The following is a 20969-nucleotide window of genomic DNA, read 5'->3' as shown; positions in this document are numbered from 1 at the left end:
CAGTTACAACATTAGCACCTACCTAACAATGTGGTAAATCCATGCCACAAACTGCAGCAGAAATCTGATCTGGCTAACTACCATCTCATCAGCACAGACAGTAGGTGAAGACAAAAAGGTCTGAAAATTGTGAAGCGACAAATCAAGCATACATTATTGCACAAAGTCACTGCAACATGACAGACAGAAATATTGAAGTGCATTTAATCATGTCTGGTGAAATGCAAATACTTCCAAGGCCACTTTAAATGGATGGAATTATCAGACTTTAAATATGTAGAAGTATTCGTTTTCTAGTCTGCTTTTATGTCCAAAACTATGAAGCAGTGCATTCGTATCAATTCACCAAAATTAGTTCAACACTTCAACATGCAATAAATGGTGGAGTCCAGAACATGATCTTGCTGGATTACATACAGCTATCCGTTGTTTAACACACCTAATAGTGTTCCTTAAAGAAAATCAGGCAAAACAAAAATATCAAGCAGTAACTTCTTTAGCGTAAGAAAATATGTAATTAGGGTAGGTTATGTTCCTCACTTGCAATTTCTACATAAACTTATTAGGGTCTTTAACCTAACTCGCCCAAAAATCCTCTTACTAACTTTAAGTCTTACTGACTTACCTTCCATTCACTTTTGCTTTCCCAGTCCTCCTGCTCCCTGACACACTTCTGAAAGGACCTCTCAAATTTTAAATTTATTGTTGATGTTGCTCTTATTGCACCTTTTCTGCAACCGTAGCATTGCATTTCACTCTATTCTATTGCCCTATGGTATGGCTTGGTCTGCCTGTACTGTACATAAAACAAAAGACTTTTGACTGTACCTAGGTACATGTGACAATAATAAATCAAATCAAAACTCCAGACCTTCAGCATCCTCTCCTACACCATTTCTCTATTTGTGATCCTCGTACTCACGGATTCATTTTCCTTCACCCTCCTACTCACTGTTTCTCTCTCCCAACCCACTCACTGTGCTATGAAGCAAATGAAAAGACACAAGTTGCCAAAAGGAGGGAAGCTACAGTGGAAGAGATGATGAGCTTTTCAGCTGTAATAATAAATGAACATTACAGTAATTATAAGCAAAATTGTTTAAAAGCAACTATATTTGAAGTATCTAAAGAACTCAATGGTACAAGTTTCCTAAATGCTTAGCACATTTTGTTGCTTATTGTGTTTTCTCCAAAAAAGAGAGACAAAGCTATACGAGATTCAATAGTGATAATGCAGTATTGTGATACTTTTGAGATGTAAAACAGAGACTATTCCAATACTTAGTAGAGAAAATGGGTCAAACTATAACTGGAATTGTGTCACACAATTACCAGGCAATGACCAACTCCAACAAGATAGAAGCTAACCATCCCCCCATGAAATTCAATGACTGAATCTCCTAACAACAACCTTTGACCAGAAACTGAGCTGGATTAGCCATCTTAATATTGTGGCTACAAACTCAGGTCAGCAGCTAGGAATTCTGTAGCGATTATCGCACCTCGTGTCTCCACAAACTCTTTCTAGTATCGAAATAACAAGTCAAGAATATGATGAATTATTCTCCACCTGCCTGAACAGTGAAGTTCCGAAAACACTCAATGAGGCAACATGGTGGCTCAGTGGTTAGCACTGCTGCCTCATACAGCCAAGGACCTGGGTTCGATTCCAGCCATGGGCGACTGTCTATGTGGAGTTTGCCCATCCTCTCCAGGTCTGTGTGGGTTTCCTCCCATATCCAAAGATATGCAGGTTAGGTGAATTGGCCGTACTAGATTATCCGTAGTGTTCAGGGATGTGTAGGTTAGGTACAATAGTTAGGGGAATGGGTGTGAGTGGGGTATTCCAATGCGGGTCAGCGTGGACTTGTTGGGCCAAATGCCTGTTTCCACACTGTAGGGATTCTATGAAAACAATTCAGGACAAAATAACCTTCTTGGCTTGACAACTCATCTACCACCTTCAACATTCACTGTCTTCAACACCATGTAGTAGCAACAGGGTTTACCATCTACAAGATGCACTGCAATAATGCACCAAAACTCCAACAGCACCTTCTAAATCTGATCTTTATCAAAGGACAAAGGCAGATGCATGGAAAATTGGAATTGGCGAAAAAGACAATAGTGCAATGCAAATTGTTTGTCTTCTACCCAAATTCTACAAAACATTTTGTAGTTGTGGTAACCAGGCAAGTGCAGGTCATATACAAATGTGGTACTAATTTCAGAAGAGCTGCTTGTAGCAAACTAGCATGACATCTGATTTGCCTATTCAATTTTGTTTGGTATGACTGCACATCTGAACATAAGAATAGTACAGTATCGTATTATGGGATTGAATCTATTAAAAACAGAATAATGACTATCCAGTCCACATCAGCAAGGCCATTAGCAGCCTAAGTTAGATCTTAACCCAGTCCCTGAGGAAGAAAGGACACTGTACAAAATCTAATGCTGTATTATGCTGCTATGCTACATAATGCCATTTAATGTATTCACAGGAGGTCCTGACAACATGAATTACATTTTTTCCCACTGCTGCATAATGCATCCTGTAATTGAATGTGATTGAATTACAAGCAAGATAAGACATTTAAAAAGCAGTCACAATTTCAGTGTACAAATTGCAAACACACCAATTCAGTTAGTGATCCCAGATTGTTGCAATAATCCAGTTCTTTACGTGTTTTCAAATCCTATTGATTAAAACATATGAAGCCAGCACCCCACAAAAGGTTCAATAAAGTTAACCATGTGAATAGCGTAGTTGTACAGACCAGGAAGATTTTACATCACTGCAGCCAGTGTGTATTTATGGATGTCAGGTGATGACGTTAGGCTTGGTTTTGAAGCCTCGATAATCAAATATTAAACTGGTACATAATGTCGAAGCTCACACATGAACAAATGCTTAGTAATTCGAAACCAAACTGTCATCTGACTCTAACCATATCACTATTTATTCCCAGCTCATGAAGTGCCATGCAGTTCACACCTTGTGTACTACATCTGCCAATATTAAGACTGTACTTTCCTCAATTCCCTTCTCCTTCTTCAGTTTATCTAGTTTCTGTATTATTCATTTCAATTACTTCCTGTGGTACAGAATTCCACATTCTTGCCAGTCACTGATAAAATTTTTTTTCTAAATTCTCGGAATATTTCATGTAAGCTCAAATTTAAAATATTCCTTTTATAAGGATAGCCATGCACCTTCTAAAATGCATCCGACATGCAACTGTGCTCAGTATATTTTATGAAAGACAATATCAACTTATTAGTGTATCAAAAACAACTTTGAAACACAACAGCACTTAAAACATATTTAAAGATGCAATGCAATTCAAAATGGAAATATTTTAGTGCGAAAGATTCTTTTAATACTTCTGCTCACCATGCCGCTAGATTAAATAAAAATAATGAATCTGGTTGTTGGCTGCTATTTGATATCTTATTTGAAAGCAATCAACTCTAAATGGCTGTAATTACTGCACCGGAAACTGGTGCAATCGAAGCATTTTGTCTAGATTGTCAAAAGGTGTCTTCACTGCCAAATCATGCTTTCTCTTAAGTGGCTGCCATTCTGGGGAGAACAAAAAAGCTACAAAACTAAAGTTCTTCCTGAATTGCTGCAACATTGTTATTGATGACTGGAAGGAGCTCCTACCAATCGTTTAAAATGATGACGGCCTATCCACTGAGTCATGATGGCTTAATGACAAGAGAAAAGCACCGAAGGAAAGAATATGAAGTAATTCCTGCTCTCTCGATCACACTAGTTCAAAGAGCTTTCTGAAACATGCATTCAAAGATCTGTGGGTCAAGAATCAGTTTGCTCAACCAGTTGAAAAAATATAGTAGAAATTCATAATGATGGGGAGGTGCTGGTCTTGGACTGGGTGGGCAAAATTAAAAATCACAACAGCGGGTTATAGTCCAACAGGTTTATTTGAAACCGTAAACGAACGGAGTCTCTGCTCCTGAGGAAGGTTTACAGTTTCAAATAAACCTGTTGGACTATAACCTGGTATTGTGTGATTTTTGACTTCATGAACATTGTCATCCTTAAATTAAAGGATAGCCAATAGCAGTGATAATGGAATTACTACGTAAAAGACAGCTATTTACAGTTTGAGCACAGTAGTGAATCTCAAATTGTATCCATACGTCACAACAATAAGTTTATGTGGAGTCCAGAATAAAAGATGGTCAAAAGAGCCAAACACAATCATTATTACTGCCAGGCTGCTTTTACACAACTCCCTGCAGTATGCTAAACATCCAACTGTTCTACCAAAGTGGCAACCAAAGAAGGGACAGAAAGCAAAACAGGGTGGGGAGGGAACCTTCAAAACTCTGACTTCAACTACATAGATAGATGAGACCAGCAATTCATGAAAACAACACCTCCACATTTTGTAAGTCACACTCCATCTTGACTTGGAACTGCGTAATCAGGTCAAAATCCTTGAACTTATTTCCTAATAACACTACATTCCATGAGAGGAACATATCAAGTAGTAGTATCACTATCACAGAGAAATTAAGAATATGCAATGAATGGTCATTGTCAACCACACACAATCCCCATAAGAGCAAAACATCTCCCCCAAAAGAAATAAAAACACCTTTGGTGGTATTTTGTCTCTTTGTTGAGGAAATGAAGCCCACAGGTTGATGGACAGTCAATGGTTTTTGTAACAAATAGAACAGGATCACAGTTCATAATGCAAAGTTATGCCACACCACCACATATTTTACAAAGCGTTTCAAAATCACTCATACAACTTTCAGAAATGTCACATAATAGTCACAAAATCTCAACACATCATAGTAGCCTGAACCCACTTCAGTAATAGCAAGTCTGCATGGATATTCTGTACTAAACTAAAAGATGAATAAAAACACAAAAAAAAATGTCAAACTAAAATACCTACCCAGCGGTTGATCAAACACAAAATCGTATCATGTTGCATACCAATAACAATGAGTCAAGCAACATTGTTGGAAAATAAGGTCGAGTTTAACCTTGCCCCCTGATATGTTTACAGTTGAGGTACATCATTCAATCAAGCAAGACTGTAGCAAGTGGGGATCCCATTGACTTTCCACATGTGCCACAATCTAATTTGGGGTAAGGCAGGTCATTTTCTGGTGGTATGCCTCTGGGCTGCCTTCCTACTCACTGCCTATTCAGGACCTCACTTAGGCAATTAATTGCTGCTGGCATTTAACCAGGGCTAGGACGCCCAGTTGCCACACAAAAAGCCCAAAAATGCAAACCCTGTTGGTGTTGTTTCCAGTATCCTGGGGAAGAGTCTTCCCCACGCACTCAATGCCTGAACAAAAGCAGAAGAGTCACTAAGTGCCACCTACAACTCAAGTTGCAAAAACCCCATCACATCCAGTGACTCTCATCCCACTATCCACCTGTGACCTGGATCCCTCAGCAATTGTAAGCCTCTGTCGAGTACATTTCTGGCAGCCACCACTGCTCCTTTTGCCATTTTGCTACATGTGTGACTACTGGTCTCTGATTGTCTGGCAGCTCAAGTGGTGGAATTCTCAACCCCAGACTCCCTGATACTGTGGAAGACCCACTTAAGTACATTATGGAAACTCAGTAGGCGGTCGATGACTGAGGCAGCCACTGAAAACCCGGTCTCCTGCATTAAATACACGCTCCTCTCATTTATCTCTCCACCCCTCAGGCACTCAGGTATTCCTGATGAAGGGCTTTTGCCCGAAACGTCGATTTTACTGCTCCTCAGATGCTGTCTGAACTGCTGTGCTTTTCCAGCACCTCTAATCCAGAATCTGGTTTCCAGCATCTGTAGTCATTGTTTTTACCTACTGGATTAAATACAGTGGAGGTATCTATTCCAACCAATTATTTGCTATTTCACAAAAACACTCAGTATTGGCTAACAGTCTGCAAAACCACTTTCTACATTTCAGACAAAAATAACACAACAGAACATATGACACAGTAACTAAAATGTTCAGTCAGTGTTGTTTAAATTTCAGTCAAATTTACACAGGACTTACTGCTTAAAATTGAGTTAACAAATGGGCAAATGGAGTCAGTAGAAAACGGCTGTCAATATCAACAGGTTGACTTCTGCATTTTCAAATTAACATTAAAAAGTTAATGGCTGCTATAACACTAATGCTTGAAACTTAACTTTGGATTCAATTTGTCAAATAAAATAAATTTTTCCAAAAAGTCAGCAAATTTATCCAGTCAATACTTAAAATACATATGCTCATTTGCCCACATGTGCAGCATTATTGACCGTAGGTGGAGTGGCAGTGTAGTTAAAAAATCTGCCTCACTGGGCAAGCAGAAAGCTGCTGCTTTAAACTTTAAATCTTGAAAAATATATTCAGCTACTGTAATAACAATTTTTACAAAACAAGAAATTCTGTTACATTTAAACAAATCTGGCTATATCTCAATATTAATGCAGTTGGGACAGCCACTAAAACACTGAGCTCCCTGTGTAGCTGAGAAAATGTGTTAAAACATGCATGTGCTGATACCTTCCACTGGCTACCATGACAAAGTTTCTGGTAACCGTAAGAAACTTAACTCCTCAGGCATCAATAAATGTAGTAATCCGATCATTGGCTGTTGTAAAACCTGCATGCATTACCTTAAATTACAACAGCCAACAAACAAGCCATCAAATAATACAAAGGTATCCTGAAGGCATGTAACATTAGTAGCATTAGAGATAGTAGTGCGATCTATTCTTTAAGGGATAGAATTTTTAAAACCGAATCTTTCAGAATTAAATGTGGTAGGTTCACCAAAAGGACAGGTTGGAAACAATTTTAAAAGTTTCTTATGACAATCATTTAAGCCATTTCTCTACAATTCTTTGTAAAATGAACAAATTCTTAAAAAGAACCTGCAAGCATCACTTGAATGAAAAACTACTGGAAAATAGATTTCAGCAACTCAGCCAAGCAAGAATTTGTAGGTCAGTTAAATGAATGCAAATTCTGTTGACAAATGCACAATTAGTACTGACAGGACTATGAGAGATGTAACTGTACAGTTAGTATTTTAGAAGCACGAGATGAAACCTCTGTCATGCAAGGGCAACAACATGTGGGTCCTCTCAAATCCCTTTAAGCATTTTACACGTGAGTCTAGGAATAAAAGATTCAGCTTGATGTAATGAAGGCAAACACCAATGGTTTATAACTGATCCAATTTCTGTTTTTTTTCTAATTTAGTAAGCACTGATTGTGGTGTCACATTGGAAAAATCTGCTCAGTCTATCCTACTACCGTTTCTTTGGAACTGGTAACACATGCAAATTTTTTAAATCAATGTATTCAGGCACGTTAATACACACCTCTTGAGCAGTTGGGACTTGAATGCAGTCTTTTTGGCTCAGAGATAGGGACACCACCTTTGCACCACAAAGGCCATAACAACATGAACTTGAGCAACTTAATCCTGCCATTACTGAAATGCTTTCCTTAAATTCAATGTGGACGCAGTAACCTAACATTGTGGGTTATAACACTATGCAGGAGCCCCTTGGGAAATGGTTTCTGAATGGTAACAATTAAAGCCTAAACAAAACCTTCAGGTAACCAAATAGCTGGGCCTCTACATTGGCTTTTTCAAGGACAGAATAGGAATGGACATTATGGTTTGTCTGTTTGCTTTTGTTCAAGTGGCCAAATGTATTTGCCTGTTAAAGAATTTGCTGATCTTCACTGGCATGATTTAGAGTACAATTTCTGACAAAAAAAAGTTGGCAAGTTTGGGTTTTGCCACCTCTTAGGATTTTGGTATATTATTCCTATCACTAGAATTAGGAATTTCTGACCAAATACAGAAAACTTTCTGGCATAAATACAGAAATGCCAGAAATAGCAGGGTTCGCATTTTCTGTTGAGAGAGAAACAAGTTCATTCTTCTGACAAAGAGCCACTGAGCCAAAACGTTAATGCTTTCTCTCTTTCCACACATGCTGCCAGACTTGAAAACATAAAAAAAATTCCTATTTATTTCAGATTTCCAGCATACATTCTACTTTAGTCTTGTTTAGTGGCAATTTGGCAAGAATGGTAAGCATACAAAGCCTTTTACTGATACCGAATGTTGTCGTACTTACTATGATTAGCAAACAGCAATTTCCATTCTCTGGAACAGCTCTCAAAACAGAATACTGAAAAATTATGTAACAGATCATTCAGCATATATTTACACATTAACACATTTCCCAAGAGATATATCCAATGTAATGATTGCCCCATGCCAATTAGATTAGATCCCCCACAGTGTGGAAACGGGCCCCGCAGCCCAACAATCCACATCAACCCTCCGAAAAGTAACCCACACAGACCCATTTCCCTCTGGGGCCTTCACTTTTCAAACAAGAGCTGGCTGGATTTTGTTAAACTGAAAACCCCCCAAACAAGTGACAGGTTTAAAAAATGCCATGAACAAGTAGTAGCTTAGTGCTCCCTGATACATTTCTGGTTTCTCCAAAACAATTATACGAATTGATCCTGATTGACATCATCCATGCTGATTTGCTTAAATGGCATCAAATTCCTCTTCCTTCTTCAGAAATATCAATTTCATATTGAATGTAAAACAGTAATTCATTCTGGCAAAGTTATATCAATGATTCCAGAAGTTTCAAAACACAAATTGGAACAGGCTAAAATTGTCTAAGATTGATCAAAGAACTTTTTTTTTACACAAGCTATTGAAAAAAGTGTTTTGCACAAACATCTGTTTTTCACAAATGTAACTGAATGATACCAGTACTAAAAGTGTTACAGTAGACGAAAACAAATTGCAAAGACTGGGCTAGTATTACCATGCTGCTTGTAGCTACTCTGTCAGGAGATCTGCCTTGGGGTATGCCACGCCTTTCAGTCTTACACCGTCCTCACATATCCACTGCAGCTTGTTTGTGACCACTCTCATTTTGTGGAAAGTTGTTATACTCTTAACCAGACCATAGAGCTATTCTCTCATTAGAGAGATGATTGGTGGTAGTTTAACTGGAAGATCACTGTGCTTCAGGTGAGGGAACGTTGAGAAAGAAAATCCTCATGGATAACTTCAAAGGGTTGACAGAAAGATAATGATTTTTTTCCTCATGGAGAAATTCAGAATATAACCCGAAAATTAGAGCTAGGACTTTCAGGGCAATATTAGAAAGGCCAGTTTCTGACAGAATTATGGAAATCCACAATTAACTCCCTCAAAAGATTGTTGAGGCAAATGAAAAGCTCAAATCTAAAGATGTTAGACTTTCACTAGGTAAGGAGATTAAGGATTGTGAAAACAAGGTGTGTAGATGGAGTCTAAAATACAAATGAATCATAATTTCATCAAATGGCAGAATAAGCTTAAAGGGCCAAAAGGCTTAACCATGTGCAGCAAATTATGTAGACTCTATTTCTATTAATAGCAGGTCTACACAGAACACCATTTAAAAAGTAGCCCCCTTGCAGTATCCACAAATGGAGTGAAGAATCTTCCAAATTAGCATGAGTGCTAACAAATCCATTTCTTCTAGAAGGAAATCAATTTGTGTATCTGCTCATATTACCCCTCAATCTCATTTTATATCATCGGCGACATACAGATGTTCAGCACAGAAACAGAGCCTTTGGTGCAACTCATCCATGCCGACCAGATATCCTCATATAGTCAGGATATCCTAGTCCCATTTGCCAGCACTTGGCCTATATCCTTCTCAACTGTTTCTATTCATATATCTTTTGAAACATTGCAATTGTACTAGCCTCCACCACTTGCTCTGGCAGCTCATTCCATACAAGCACCACCCTCTGTGTGAAAAGGTTGCGCTTTAGGTCCCTTTTATATCTTTTTCCCTCTCACCTTAAGCCTATGCCCTCTAGTTTTAGGCTCCCCCACCCTGGGGAAAAGACCTTGGCTATTCACCCTATCCATGCCATTCATGATTTTATAAACCTCTATAAGGTCACCCCTCAGCCTCCGATGCTCCAGGGAAAACAGCCCCAACCTATCCCTGTAGCTCAAATCTGCTTTCCTCTTGATTCTAGTTATTGATTCCATTTCCACAAGTGTCCCTTGTAGCTTATTATACAAATCCATTTTCCACATTTTTATTTTGTATACAGACCAACATTTCAATATGCAAGGCAAGATATGTTACAGGAAAGATTTTGATCAACAGTGCAACACAGCAAATGAAAGAACATTCCCCTTACCTATACTTCATGCCTGTCTGATAGGCAGTACAATTCTCCAGCGACAGACAGTGCATTAGGAGAAATTCTTCCATCTTCTTCGATTGGACCAAGGCTCTGACTTCTCGGAGCTTCTGCATCTCTATCGTATCAGTGTGCCGCACCTGATTCAGACCCTGATCTGAATGGTATCTAGTTATTCGTTCCTTCAAGTTTTCAGTGTACGACATGGACAGCATGTTCTCAACTATCTTGGGAATCTGCAGATTTTCAGGTTGCACATTTTTACATGAGAAGGCCAGAATGACATTTGCTGGGGCCCTAATATCTCACTAATGTTAGATACAGGAGTGGTGAACATGTTGAGGTGGCAAAGGACATTAGCTAACCAGACAAATACTTTAGGCTCAACTATCTAAAAATAGGACCACTTGCATGTTCACGAGCTACACTATTCTGGTTGCCAACAAACAAGCAATTTAGCATTCTCTAACTGGATCTCATTGTCACCAAAGTTTCTCTCAAAACAGCAAAGAAAAAAGTTAATTTCATAATTCATAACTTTCATGTATTTTAAGAAGCAACACTTACATCCTTTTAATGCTATCAAATTGAAAGATTTCCACTTTTAAAAATTAAATAAAAGCAGCTACTGGGAAATACATCATTGCTTAAACCTTTCCACAGGATTTGAAGCAGTTACATGTTGATTGAATGATTGCATTTGGCTTTTATGACATCACACCTGATAATCCACAGTCGTACAGCTGGAATATCAACAGCATTTGAGTGTTTTCTGGGACCAAAACAGGATTGATGGCATGTTAGCTAACAAGTTAGTAGCAAAAATTGTTGCTCCTAATGAGAATCCTGATGAATGAACTTTGGTAGCAAACTGAAAATTCTGTTGTAGAAGGTGAGGCACTGAAAGCAAAATACAAATATTAATCACTTGAAAATATTATGATAATCAGAGAGATTGTCAGGCAATTTCCCTAATTTTGCCATCTTTGGTCATGTATCTTTTCCCTGAATGAGAAAGCAGACATATAGTCAGATCTTCAATCTATGTTGGAGAAAGTGGTCAAACTGAGGTGCAGAAAAGATTCAATAGTTTATTTTCCAATTTTTAATCCATTGTGAAACCTTCAGCTAGCTTCCATTAGTACATTCATTCTGACAACATGGCTGGGCATGCAGTATAGCAATGTAATGAATTCTGTACAGAAATTCATTTACTTTTGCCTATTCTATGCTAAAATGGCATTGGATTATAATTGATGTGTTTTATTCAATAGTTTTTATTTTGACCAAAGTACAACTTGTTTCTTGGAAATAGAAAAATTGCAATTTGTTACTTTTTGAAGTTCAGGCATACAATTATTTGAAGAGTTCATATGTGAGATCACTCCCCGAAATTTAAAATGGTGCACGACAATTTTTATAGAATTTCACTCCACCTTGACAAAAGATTCCGATTAATGTATGAATACCAGTCAATAGGCATCCTCAGGACTTTCATAATTCATTCCTGTCATCAGGATAATAAATTTTAATGATGTATTAATTTGGAAAGTTAGGAGAAGAGTAAAGTCTGAATTTCACATTACTCTCAACTGAATACGGGCATTTCCAGTGGAAATTATTAGATACTAATCAGTAGCAGGAACTATGACTAGTTTGCTACTTCTTAACTTGGGAGCTTACTGAAGTATACAGTTGCTGCTCACATCAGCACTCTGTCTAATCACATGGCACAGATCATCACTACACACCATGAAGGGAAAATAATATATTTTTCATTGGTATTCATGACTAAATGAATATCATTCTTTGACTATGAAGGGATTGCTCACAGGCCAGGCTGAAGTAGTAGCAAGTTTTGTTTGAGTCGATAAAGCTAAATCTTCCATTAATTATCCAGAACATATTCTGGTTGTTAAGATGCAACTTTCCTGCTAATATGACTACTTTTATTAATTTAGTCATGACAGCAGCTACAAAGTTTCAAGTAATACATTCTCTAACTTTTACATTTATTTTAATGGCATGATTGTACTGCTGGCTTCAAAACAAAAATCATGTAAATCGATACTGGCATCATGATATTAATTTGTTGGATTTCCTATCATTGAGATTCCTGTCTTTAATGAAATCTGGGGCATGCATACACCACTGAACTTGATGTAAAAGCTTATACCTTTAAATTGTGAAAGGGGACAACTTAACTTAAATTTGTACTATTGCTAACAAAATACATCCTTTGTTAATTAATTAAATACTTTAGCATTTATAATGAAACATTTTAAAAATCAAAACATAGAAATAACATCCTTAAATACAAAAAAAGCTACTTCTCAAAGATATCAGCTCTTAAAATGGTTCAAACAATTACAATTTTTAACTAGGCAAGTTCCACTGGGAAAACAAATACCAAAATTCCTTCCCAACCTCTGAGGCAGCTTCTCCCCTCTCCTATTATTTTCTCTGAAGACACTAATTCTTGCTGGGTCGCAGTGTCATGGTGCTTTTCATTTCTTTACTCAAGCACCCAACATGGTTCAGCTTTTCCAGTACAATTAGACAAGCATCTTAACAGGCATCACAGCAAAACTCAACCCTTTTCTCAAAAGTGTGAATCACTAGATAGTAAATCACTGGACAACAGAAACAGCTACAGCAATTAATTTTATCCTGAGATCAATTACACTGTTTTTAAAATTATCCAAGCTGAGAAACAAAATTAACACACGAGGGGGATCAAACATGGAATTTTTTTGAACTATGGCACAGCAATCCTAATCAGTTGAGTTTTACTGTTTTTTAAAGTACGTATTGTTTATATTACACAGTATTGTTAAATACACAGTAAAACCTCACTTCTTTTGTACTAGCTTTCAAAGAAAATGCTATAAAAGGATGGTGTGTTTAACTATTTGTAATCAAGGAAATATATTTATATTTGCATTTTACTTTAAAATAAGAAATGCCAAAACCATAACCAAAATTAATTAGCTGTTAGGATATTCATAACGTTTTTCATAGTATTGAACAACATATTTGTAAAGAGTTTTTGGGCCAAATATGCTCACTTGATGACATACTAGTAAGCATATGAGGGAAACAAGCAAATTAAATAAAGTTGGAAAGGTAGGGATAGAACCTAAATGACAATTACTAATAAAATTAAAGTATAGAAAAACATAATGTTTTTGTTTTAATATGAAGCAGCCAAACATTAAAACAAGGAATGATTAAATACCAGTGTAATTTATAAATCAGGCATAAATTGAAGTAAAAATAAATTCAATATCTAATAAGGAGTCAAAATGCCCTGCTTTCTCAGGAAAAGTGGAAGACCAAAAAAAGGGAGAAGCGATGACCTTTCCTACATTAAAAAGCTGGCAAACATTTGGATGCATGCAATAGTAGAAATTAGGTCCAAATGAGTAAGAAAATTACAGGACAAAAGGACAAATACCAGCGTCTGGAAAAGCAGGGAAAACATTGTGGACTGGAGAATAAAAAACAATAGTATGACAACCTACTTTTAAACATGAGAAACATATAGAACAATCATAGCTTCAAAGTTAAAAAATCTCTTCAGACACAGTCAATCTGTGCTAAAGGATAATACATAGGTTGCACCAAGAATGGGAACAAATATGAATGTGATCTATAAAAGTCCTTGAACTCTATTTGTAACAATGCTGCAGTTTCCTTGTATGCTTAGCACAAAATCGAATTACAAATTAATAATGATTCACTGATGGGCATTCAAATCTCTGTCGAGTAGTTTGAATAGGAGCTAAGTACCTGTGTCTTCCCACACAAAACAACTGTAGTTGAATTCAAAGCAGCAGGCAGCTCCTACCAAATAGAGATATATCTTAATACAATAATTGCAAAACTACAGTAACAACTGCCATCTCCGTTCCAAAAGTCAACACTTGTTATAAGATTAAACGTATTGACATATAAACATTCAGTTCATCAATTCCTTATTTCCAGAGATACAGATATCAGAATATCAGTACCATAAACAGTCTGAAGCTTTGATCTTGATTTAATCAGTACTGAAAATGAGTGGTCATTATTTGCAGCTATGTTGGATGCAGACCACACACACATACAAATTGCATGTTATTGTTTTCCCAACACAAAACAAAACTATTGGGGTATGCAATTCTTTGCTCTTGCAAGCTAAGAAATAAACAGTCAAGCAAAGTAAAATGTTTTATAGCAGGTATACAGCAAAACATTTTTTACAAAAACCTCTGAGAATCAATCTTCACTTTGGTTAAGTTGAACATTTATTGCTTTTATCATAATGGCTCTCCTTGAAAAAGGCACAACTAAAACGAAAAGACCCAATGTTGTGCCAAAGAGGAAGGAGGTTCAAATTGCAGCTTAATTAAAATTCTGTTGTGCAACTTTCTCTATTAACATTACTAAAGATAATTTTAAAGGGTAATAAAATTAAATTGTTAAAATAAAAATCATTTCATTAAAATATACAATACTAAATCATACCTATCAAAAAAGCAATGTATTCCAGCAGCTGCTTTTATTTCAAATAATTTAAATGTTTTCAGAAAATCTCATATCCTAAATTTACATCTTTTGTCTACACATAAATACTATATAAGCACCTTCCCTTCATATCTGTTCATTTTAATTTTACCACTTTTCATAAATACAGTACTCCAATGCATCAGATAAAAGCTAAATTTTAAAAACCAGTAAAACTAAAAGTTTACATGCGTACCCATTCAAGAAGATAAACTCCAGCGTCACTACTGTCTGTACTAATTATTCTTCTAAACTAAAAGAACAACTCACCCAATTGCCAGAGTAGCTGCTTGGTTAAAAACCAGCAATAGCTTTTAAGGTCTACAAGACGCTACTACAGCACTTTGATATTTGGAGGGGGCGTTCTACAGTCAAAAGCAATTAGTAAGTACCAAATCCATTCCCCCTCCCATGCACTAAGTGGTTTTCTGATGCAGCCCATTTGCTCTTATCAGTGTACTTGCATCTTGGCAAATAGTGGTTAAATTATTTAGGGCATTCTCTTCCACTAAAAGCTTACTGTAGCAGATGAAGTATTGTTTACTGCTTAAAGAGATAAAGTCACTGCTACCTTTAGCGAGCTTAGAAACCTGTGCAGGCTTTTCATCAATTTTTGCAGAGCACATATATTTTTGTAACTGGACAGTAATGATTGGTTTAAAAGTGTGTTAAACCCCAAGATAAATGGAGCAACTGGTTCAATCTCCTAGAAACATAATTTCAGCAGAGATTATTTTAGAATATTCTGATGTAAAGACTCCTTACTGCTTCTTCACTAATTACGACTTTCTGTTAAACAATTCTGCTGTGTATGATAGCTGCTTAAACAAAAAAAAGGAAATATTTTTAAACATATGCCATATCATAGCTGTTCATGTCTCCTGGGTTGAGATAGCTGCATTACTACAGCATGTTTGACATCTCAATGTCTGAAAATTTTCTTCTGAATGACTCATGCAACAAAATTAAGTTTTGAAATTTCAAGTTCACAATAAAATATATATTTTTACACTAAGCTTAAAAATCGAAGTTTGTACTAATCCTAATTGTAATGCAACAAAAAAAACCCCATCGGCTCAAAGGTATAAGACAGAGGGTGGTGGTGGAGGGTTGTTTTTCAGACTGGAGGCCTGTGACCAGTGGAGTGCCACAAGGATCAGTGCTGGGCCCTCTGCTTTTTGTCATTTACATAAATGATTTGGATGCGAGCATAAGAGGTACAGTTAGTAAGTTTGCAGATGACACCAAAATTGGAGGTTTGGTGGACAGTGAAGAGGGTTATAATCTTCGAGGAGAAAGTGAGGACTGCAGATGCTGGAGGTCAGAGCTGCAAATGTGTTGCTGGAAAAGCGCAGCAGGTCAGGCAGCATCCAAGGAACAAGAGATTCGACGTTTCGGGCATAAGCCCTTCTTCAGGAATGAGGAAAGTTGACTTTTCTCATTCCTGAAGAAGGGCTTATGCCCGAAACATCGAATCTCCTGTTCCTTGGATGCTGCCTGACCTGCTGCGCTTTTCCAGCAACACATTTTCAGCTCATCAGTGAAGAGGGTTACCTCAGATTACAACAGGATCTGGACCAGATGGGCCAGTGGGCTGAGAAGTGGCAGATGGAGTTTAATTCAGATAAATGCGAGGTGCTACATTTTGGAAAAGCAAATCTTAGCAGGACTAATACACTTAATGGTAAGGTCCTAGAGAGTGTTGCTGAACAAAGAGACCTTGGAGTGAAGGTTCATAGCTCCTTGAAAGTGGAGTCGTAGGTAGTTAGGACAGTGAAGAAGGCGTTTGGTATGCTTTCCTTTATTGGTCAGAGTATTGAGTACAGGAGTTGGGAGGTCATGTTGCAGCTGTACAGGACATTGGTTAGGTCACTGTTGGAATATTGCGTGCAATTCTGGTCTCCTTCCTATCGGAAAGATGTCGTGAAACTTGAAAGGGTTCAGAAAAGATTTACAAGGATGTTGCCAGGATTGGAGGACTTGAGCTACAGGGAGAGGCTGAATAGGCTGGGGCTGTTTTCCCTGGAGCTTCGGAGGCTGAGGGGTTTACAAAATTATGAGGGGCATGGATAGGTTAAATAGACAAAGTCTTTTCCCTGAGGTTGGGGAGTCCAGAACTAGAGGGCATTGGTTTAGGATGAGAGGGGAAAGATATAAAAGAGACCTAAGGGACAACATTTTCACGCAGAGGGTGGTATGTGTATGGAATGAACTGCCAGAGGATGTGGAGGAGGTTGGTACAATGGCAACATTTAAGAGGCATTTGGATGGGTATATGAATAGGAAGGGTTTGGAGGGATATGGGCCGGGCGCTGGCAGGTGGGACTAGATTGGGTTGGGATATCTGGTCGGCATGGACGGGTTGGACCGAAGGGTCTGATTCCATGCTGTACATCTCTATGACTCTACTAGAAGTGAATGCACCAATATGCACCCAAATTGGTGACTGTGTAGTACTTTTGGTACCAGCACTACCAAAAACAAGGGAACTAATAATATTTACATAGCACCTTTAATGGAATAAAATGCCTCAAGGTTCTTCATAGGAATAGGCTCTCACCACTTGGTGGTTCAAGTTATGGATGCTTGGCATCCACACCATAATGAGACAGTCATAACTGAGATGGACTAGTTATCTAGTGATACTGATTGAAAAGTATATGGCAGCTGGATATATATGTTGTCACCATTTTGAACAATTGTCTCTTTATTCTATTTGCATTTCTCAAGTCTATTCATTCTTCCTTCCTTCATTATTGACATTAGTGGGTTCCCAAATGAAATCTCTCTACTTGAAGTCTATTAGAAGAGAGCTGTTCCACCAGGATAGGTTTCATTTGAATCATGCTGGGACCAGTATCCTGATGATACATATAACTAGTGCTGGAGAGAGGGCTCTAAAATAATTAGAAGAGGGAAAGAGAAGTATTTAAGGGAAAATAGCAAAAAGGATACAGCAGCATTTGAAGGTGGCTATTGCTGTGGATCAGACCAAACCCCTTTGAAACATATCAAGGAGATAGCCTAGATCCCAACTTTTTAATTTAAAGGCAATGTAAGGTACTGCATTCCAGGTGTGCTTTGATTGATTAAATTACTAGGGAAAAACACAATTTTTTCTTACACCAGTTAAATACAAACAATAGACATGACTCTAACTATCAAAATATTTAACAAAACAATATATTAAGCAACTACTACTCATCAATTGTTCCAATATATCAGCTTTCCATCAACACACCTCCAGCAAAGGCAAGTTCACTCACATGCATTCTCTAGTCCAGGGGATGAATGAATGAATCTAGCAGCATAGACAGAACTCAAGCTTTTTGCAGCAGTATAAAAAGAGCTGTATTTAGCAGCTTCAACTCCAAGAACCCCAACTTCAACAACTGAAAAGCAAACAAAAACCATGTGTTTATGTGAAGCTGACTCCACCCACTTATGCTTTTGTCTACCCAAATAAAACCAAAAGCTGTTTACTATGTATTCCATGTCTCAGACACCTTGTCACTAGGTATACACCACCACCTCCAAGCAAAACAGGACAGGCCACCTTTCTCTTAAAAGTACATAGTGTCACTCTATTTTGACATTAATATCCCAAGTGGAACAGGAAGAGTAAGTGTGTACAAGGATACAAAAACAGCAGTAAATAGTGTAAAAAGGCTGGGGCTGCGAAACAATAGTAAAAAGTTTTTTTAAAAAAGGCTCTTTACTTTGAATCCATGTAGAATTTGGAACAAAATAAATTAACAAACAGCACAGATGTTAATAGGTATAATCTTATAGCTATTAGGGGCATATGACTACAAGGAAGTCAAAGCTGGAACTAACTTTTCAGCAGTACATGATTTTTTGAAAGAACAGGCAGGATGGACAGGGCAACAGGGTAGCTTTGTTAATGTGGGATGGAATAAGTACGATAACAAAAAATCCTGGACTAGGAGATAAGAAATAACAAGGACAGGACAACACTGGTAGAAATAGGTCTATGACTCTGGGTTCCCTAACAGCTCAGAAACAGACCCTTTGGTCCAACCTGTCCATGCCAACCAGATATCCCAATGCAATCTAGTCCCATCTGCCAGCACCCAGCCCATATCTCTCGAAACCCTTCCTATTCATAAACCCATCCAAATGCCTTTTAAATGTTGCAATTGTACTGGCCTGTAGGACAGAGAATAATTCAGGAAAGAACAAAGACACATTTCAAAATAAGACAGGATATCAATCATTGGTGATTTTAATCTTCACGTAGATTGGGAAATCAGTTTGGTGGACGTAGCCAAAAGGAAGAATTATTAGGACACATGCAAAATAGTTTCCTAGAACATGTGGATCCAACCAGGGATCAGCCTATTTTGGATCTGGTGAAATGAGGCAGGATTTCAAATGATGTTAGAATAAAGGATCCCTTAGAAAACAGTGACCATAACACGACAGAATATAGCATTTAGTTTGAGAGCGGGTGACTTGGGTTGGAAACAACTGTGTTAATCTTAAAGTTAATTTCAAAGGAGGGAGGGCAGAGCTAGCTGGAGTAGACTGTGAAAGGAGTTCAGCAGCAAAGGTGGTTGAGGAATAATGGCAGACATTTTAAAAAATAGACCCTGCCTCACAACAAAAATTATACCTTAATAAGAAAGAAAGATTCTAGGAAGGGGATAAGTCAACAGGAGAAGTTAAGAATGACATCAAAATGAAACAAAAAGTACAATGTGGAAAAGATAAGTGGAAAGCCAGGGGATTGAGAAATTGTAAAAAAATGAACAAGGACAAACCAAATATAAAGATTGAGGAAACAAACTTAAAGATAAACTTGCAAGTTATATCGAGACTCACAGCAAGAGCTTTTTCAAAAGTGTAAAAAGGAAGACAGGCTAAAGCTAACAAAGGCCCCTTAGAAGATAAGGTAGGGGAAATAATAATGGGGAAACCAGGAGGTCCAAAAAGGAGAGAAGAAATAAATTGAATAACTATCGATAAAGAAAAGTATAGGGAAACTAATGGGGCTAAAGATGTGTCTCCTGGATGTGATGTATTCTACAATATTAAACAAAATAGCTAATGATTGCACTGGTAGTGATCTTCGAAGAACCTTTAGATCCTGAAAAAGTGCCAAAGGATTTTAAATCTGCTTTTGTAACACACTTATTCACAAAGGGAAACAGTAAAAAAAAACCTTATGTATCGGCCAGTTGTTTTAATATTTGTTACTGGGGAAATTTTAGCATCTATTACGAAAGATGCAACAGCACACCACATAGAAATACAAAGTAACCAGAGTTAGCATGGCTCAATGAAGGCAAAATTCATGTTGACAAATTTACTAAAATTCTTTGAGAACAAAGGGGAAGCCGTGGATGTGATAAATTTGGATTTACAGCAGGTGTTTGATAAGATTCTGCAAGTTAAGCTACTAAGAATCTACCGCGCTGGAAATAGTATATCAGCATGATAGAGGATCAGCTAACTAACGGAGGACAGAAAGTTGGGTTAAGGGGAACATTTTCAGAATGGCAACCTGTAACCAAATGAGTGCCACAGGGACCAATGCTGGGGCTACAATTATTTACAATATATATTAATATTTGAATTAGGAAAATGAATGTACTATAGTCAAGCTTGCAAATGACAAAATTAGGCAAGTGATAAAGATGACAACAATTCTGCAGAATGATATAAACAGGCTAGGTGAATGGGCAAAACCTTGGCAGATAGAAAAAAAAATGTAGAGAAAATGTAAGGTTATGTACTTGGCAGGAGGATTAGAGAAGCTGAATGTTATTTAAACTGAAAAAGATGGCAGAAAACTGCAACAAAGATGACATTGGGAGTCCTGATGGATACAAGTCGGGATTAGGAAAAGCAAATGGAATGTCAGTCTTTATTTCCAAGGGAATGCAATATATAAAAAAAGAGAAGCCTTGCTAAAATTATGTGAGGCATTAGTTTGACCACACTTAGAATAAAAAGAACAGTTCTGGTCCCTATACCTAAGGAGAGATATATAGGGCAATCTAAATAATGTTCACTGGTTTGATGCTGAGTATGGAGAGATCGCCTTATGGGGAGAGATTGAGCTGTACTCAATGGAGTTTCAAAGAATGAAAACGTGACCTTATTAAACTATACAAAGATTCTTAGAGGACTTGACAGCATAGATGCAGAAA

At 37.4% G+C, this 20969-nt stretch overlaps 1 protein-coding gene across 8 annotated transcripts in view; it reads right to left on the bottom strand.

The window, feature by feature from the left end:
* Positions 1–20969, bottom strand: part of kcnab2a (potassium voltage-gated channel subfamily A regulatory beta subunit 2a) — a 277744-nt gene that overhangs the window by 115787 nt on the left and 140988 nt on the right. Inside the window, exons 1-2 of one of the 8 annotated variants that reach the window (XM_060852368.1) lie at positions 15064–15123; positions 10243–10481 (exon numbers count right to left, since the gene is read on the bottom strand). The exons of 6 other annotated variants lie outside the window; for them this stretch is intronic. In XM_060852368.1, the coding sequence (XP_060708351.1) occupies positions 10243–10460 (218 nt within the window). In that variant the 5' untranslated portion in view covers positions 10461–10481; positions 15064–15123. Of the gene's footprint in view, positions 1–10242; positions 10482–12672; positions 12687–15063; positions 15124–20969 lie in introns of those variants that run through there. One more of the 8 variants, XM_060852369.1, reaches the window with a different exon arrangement.

This window comes from Hemiscyllium ocellatum, chromosome 37 (assembly GCF_020745735.1).
Source record: "Hemiscyllium ocellatum isolate sHemOce1 chromosome 37, sHemOce1.pat.X.cur, whole genome shotgun sequence".
Taxonomy (NCBI): Eukaryota; Metazoa; Chordata; class Chondrichthyes; order Orectolobiformes; family Hemiscylliidae; genus Hemiscyllium; species Hemiscyllium ocellatum.
This window is presented reverse-complemented; position numbering and strand designations above follow the sequence as displayed.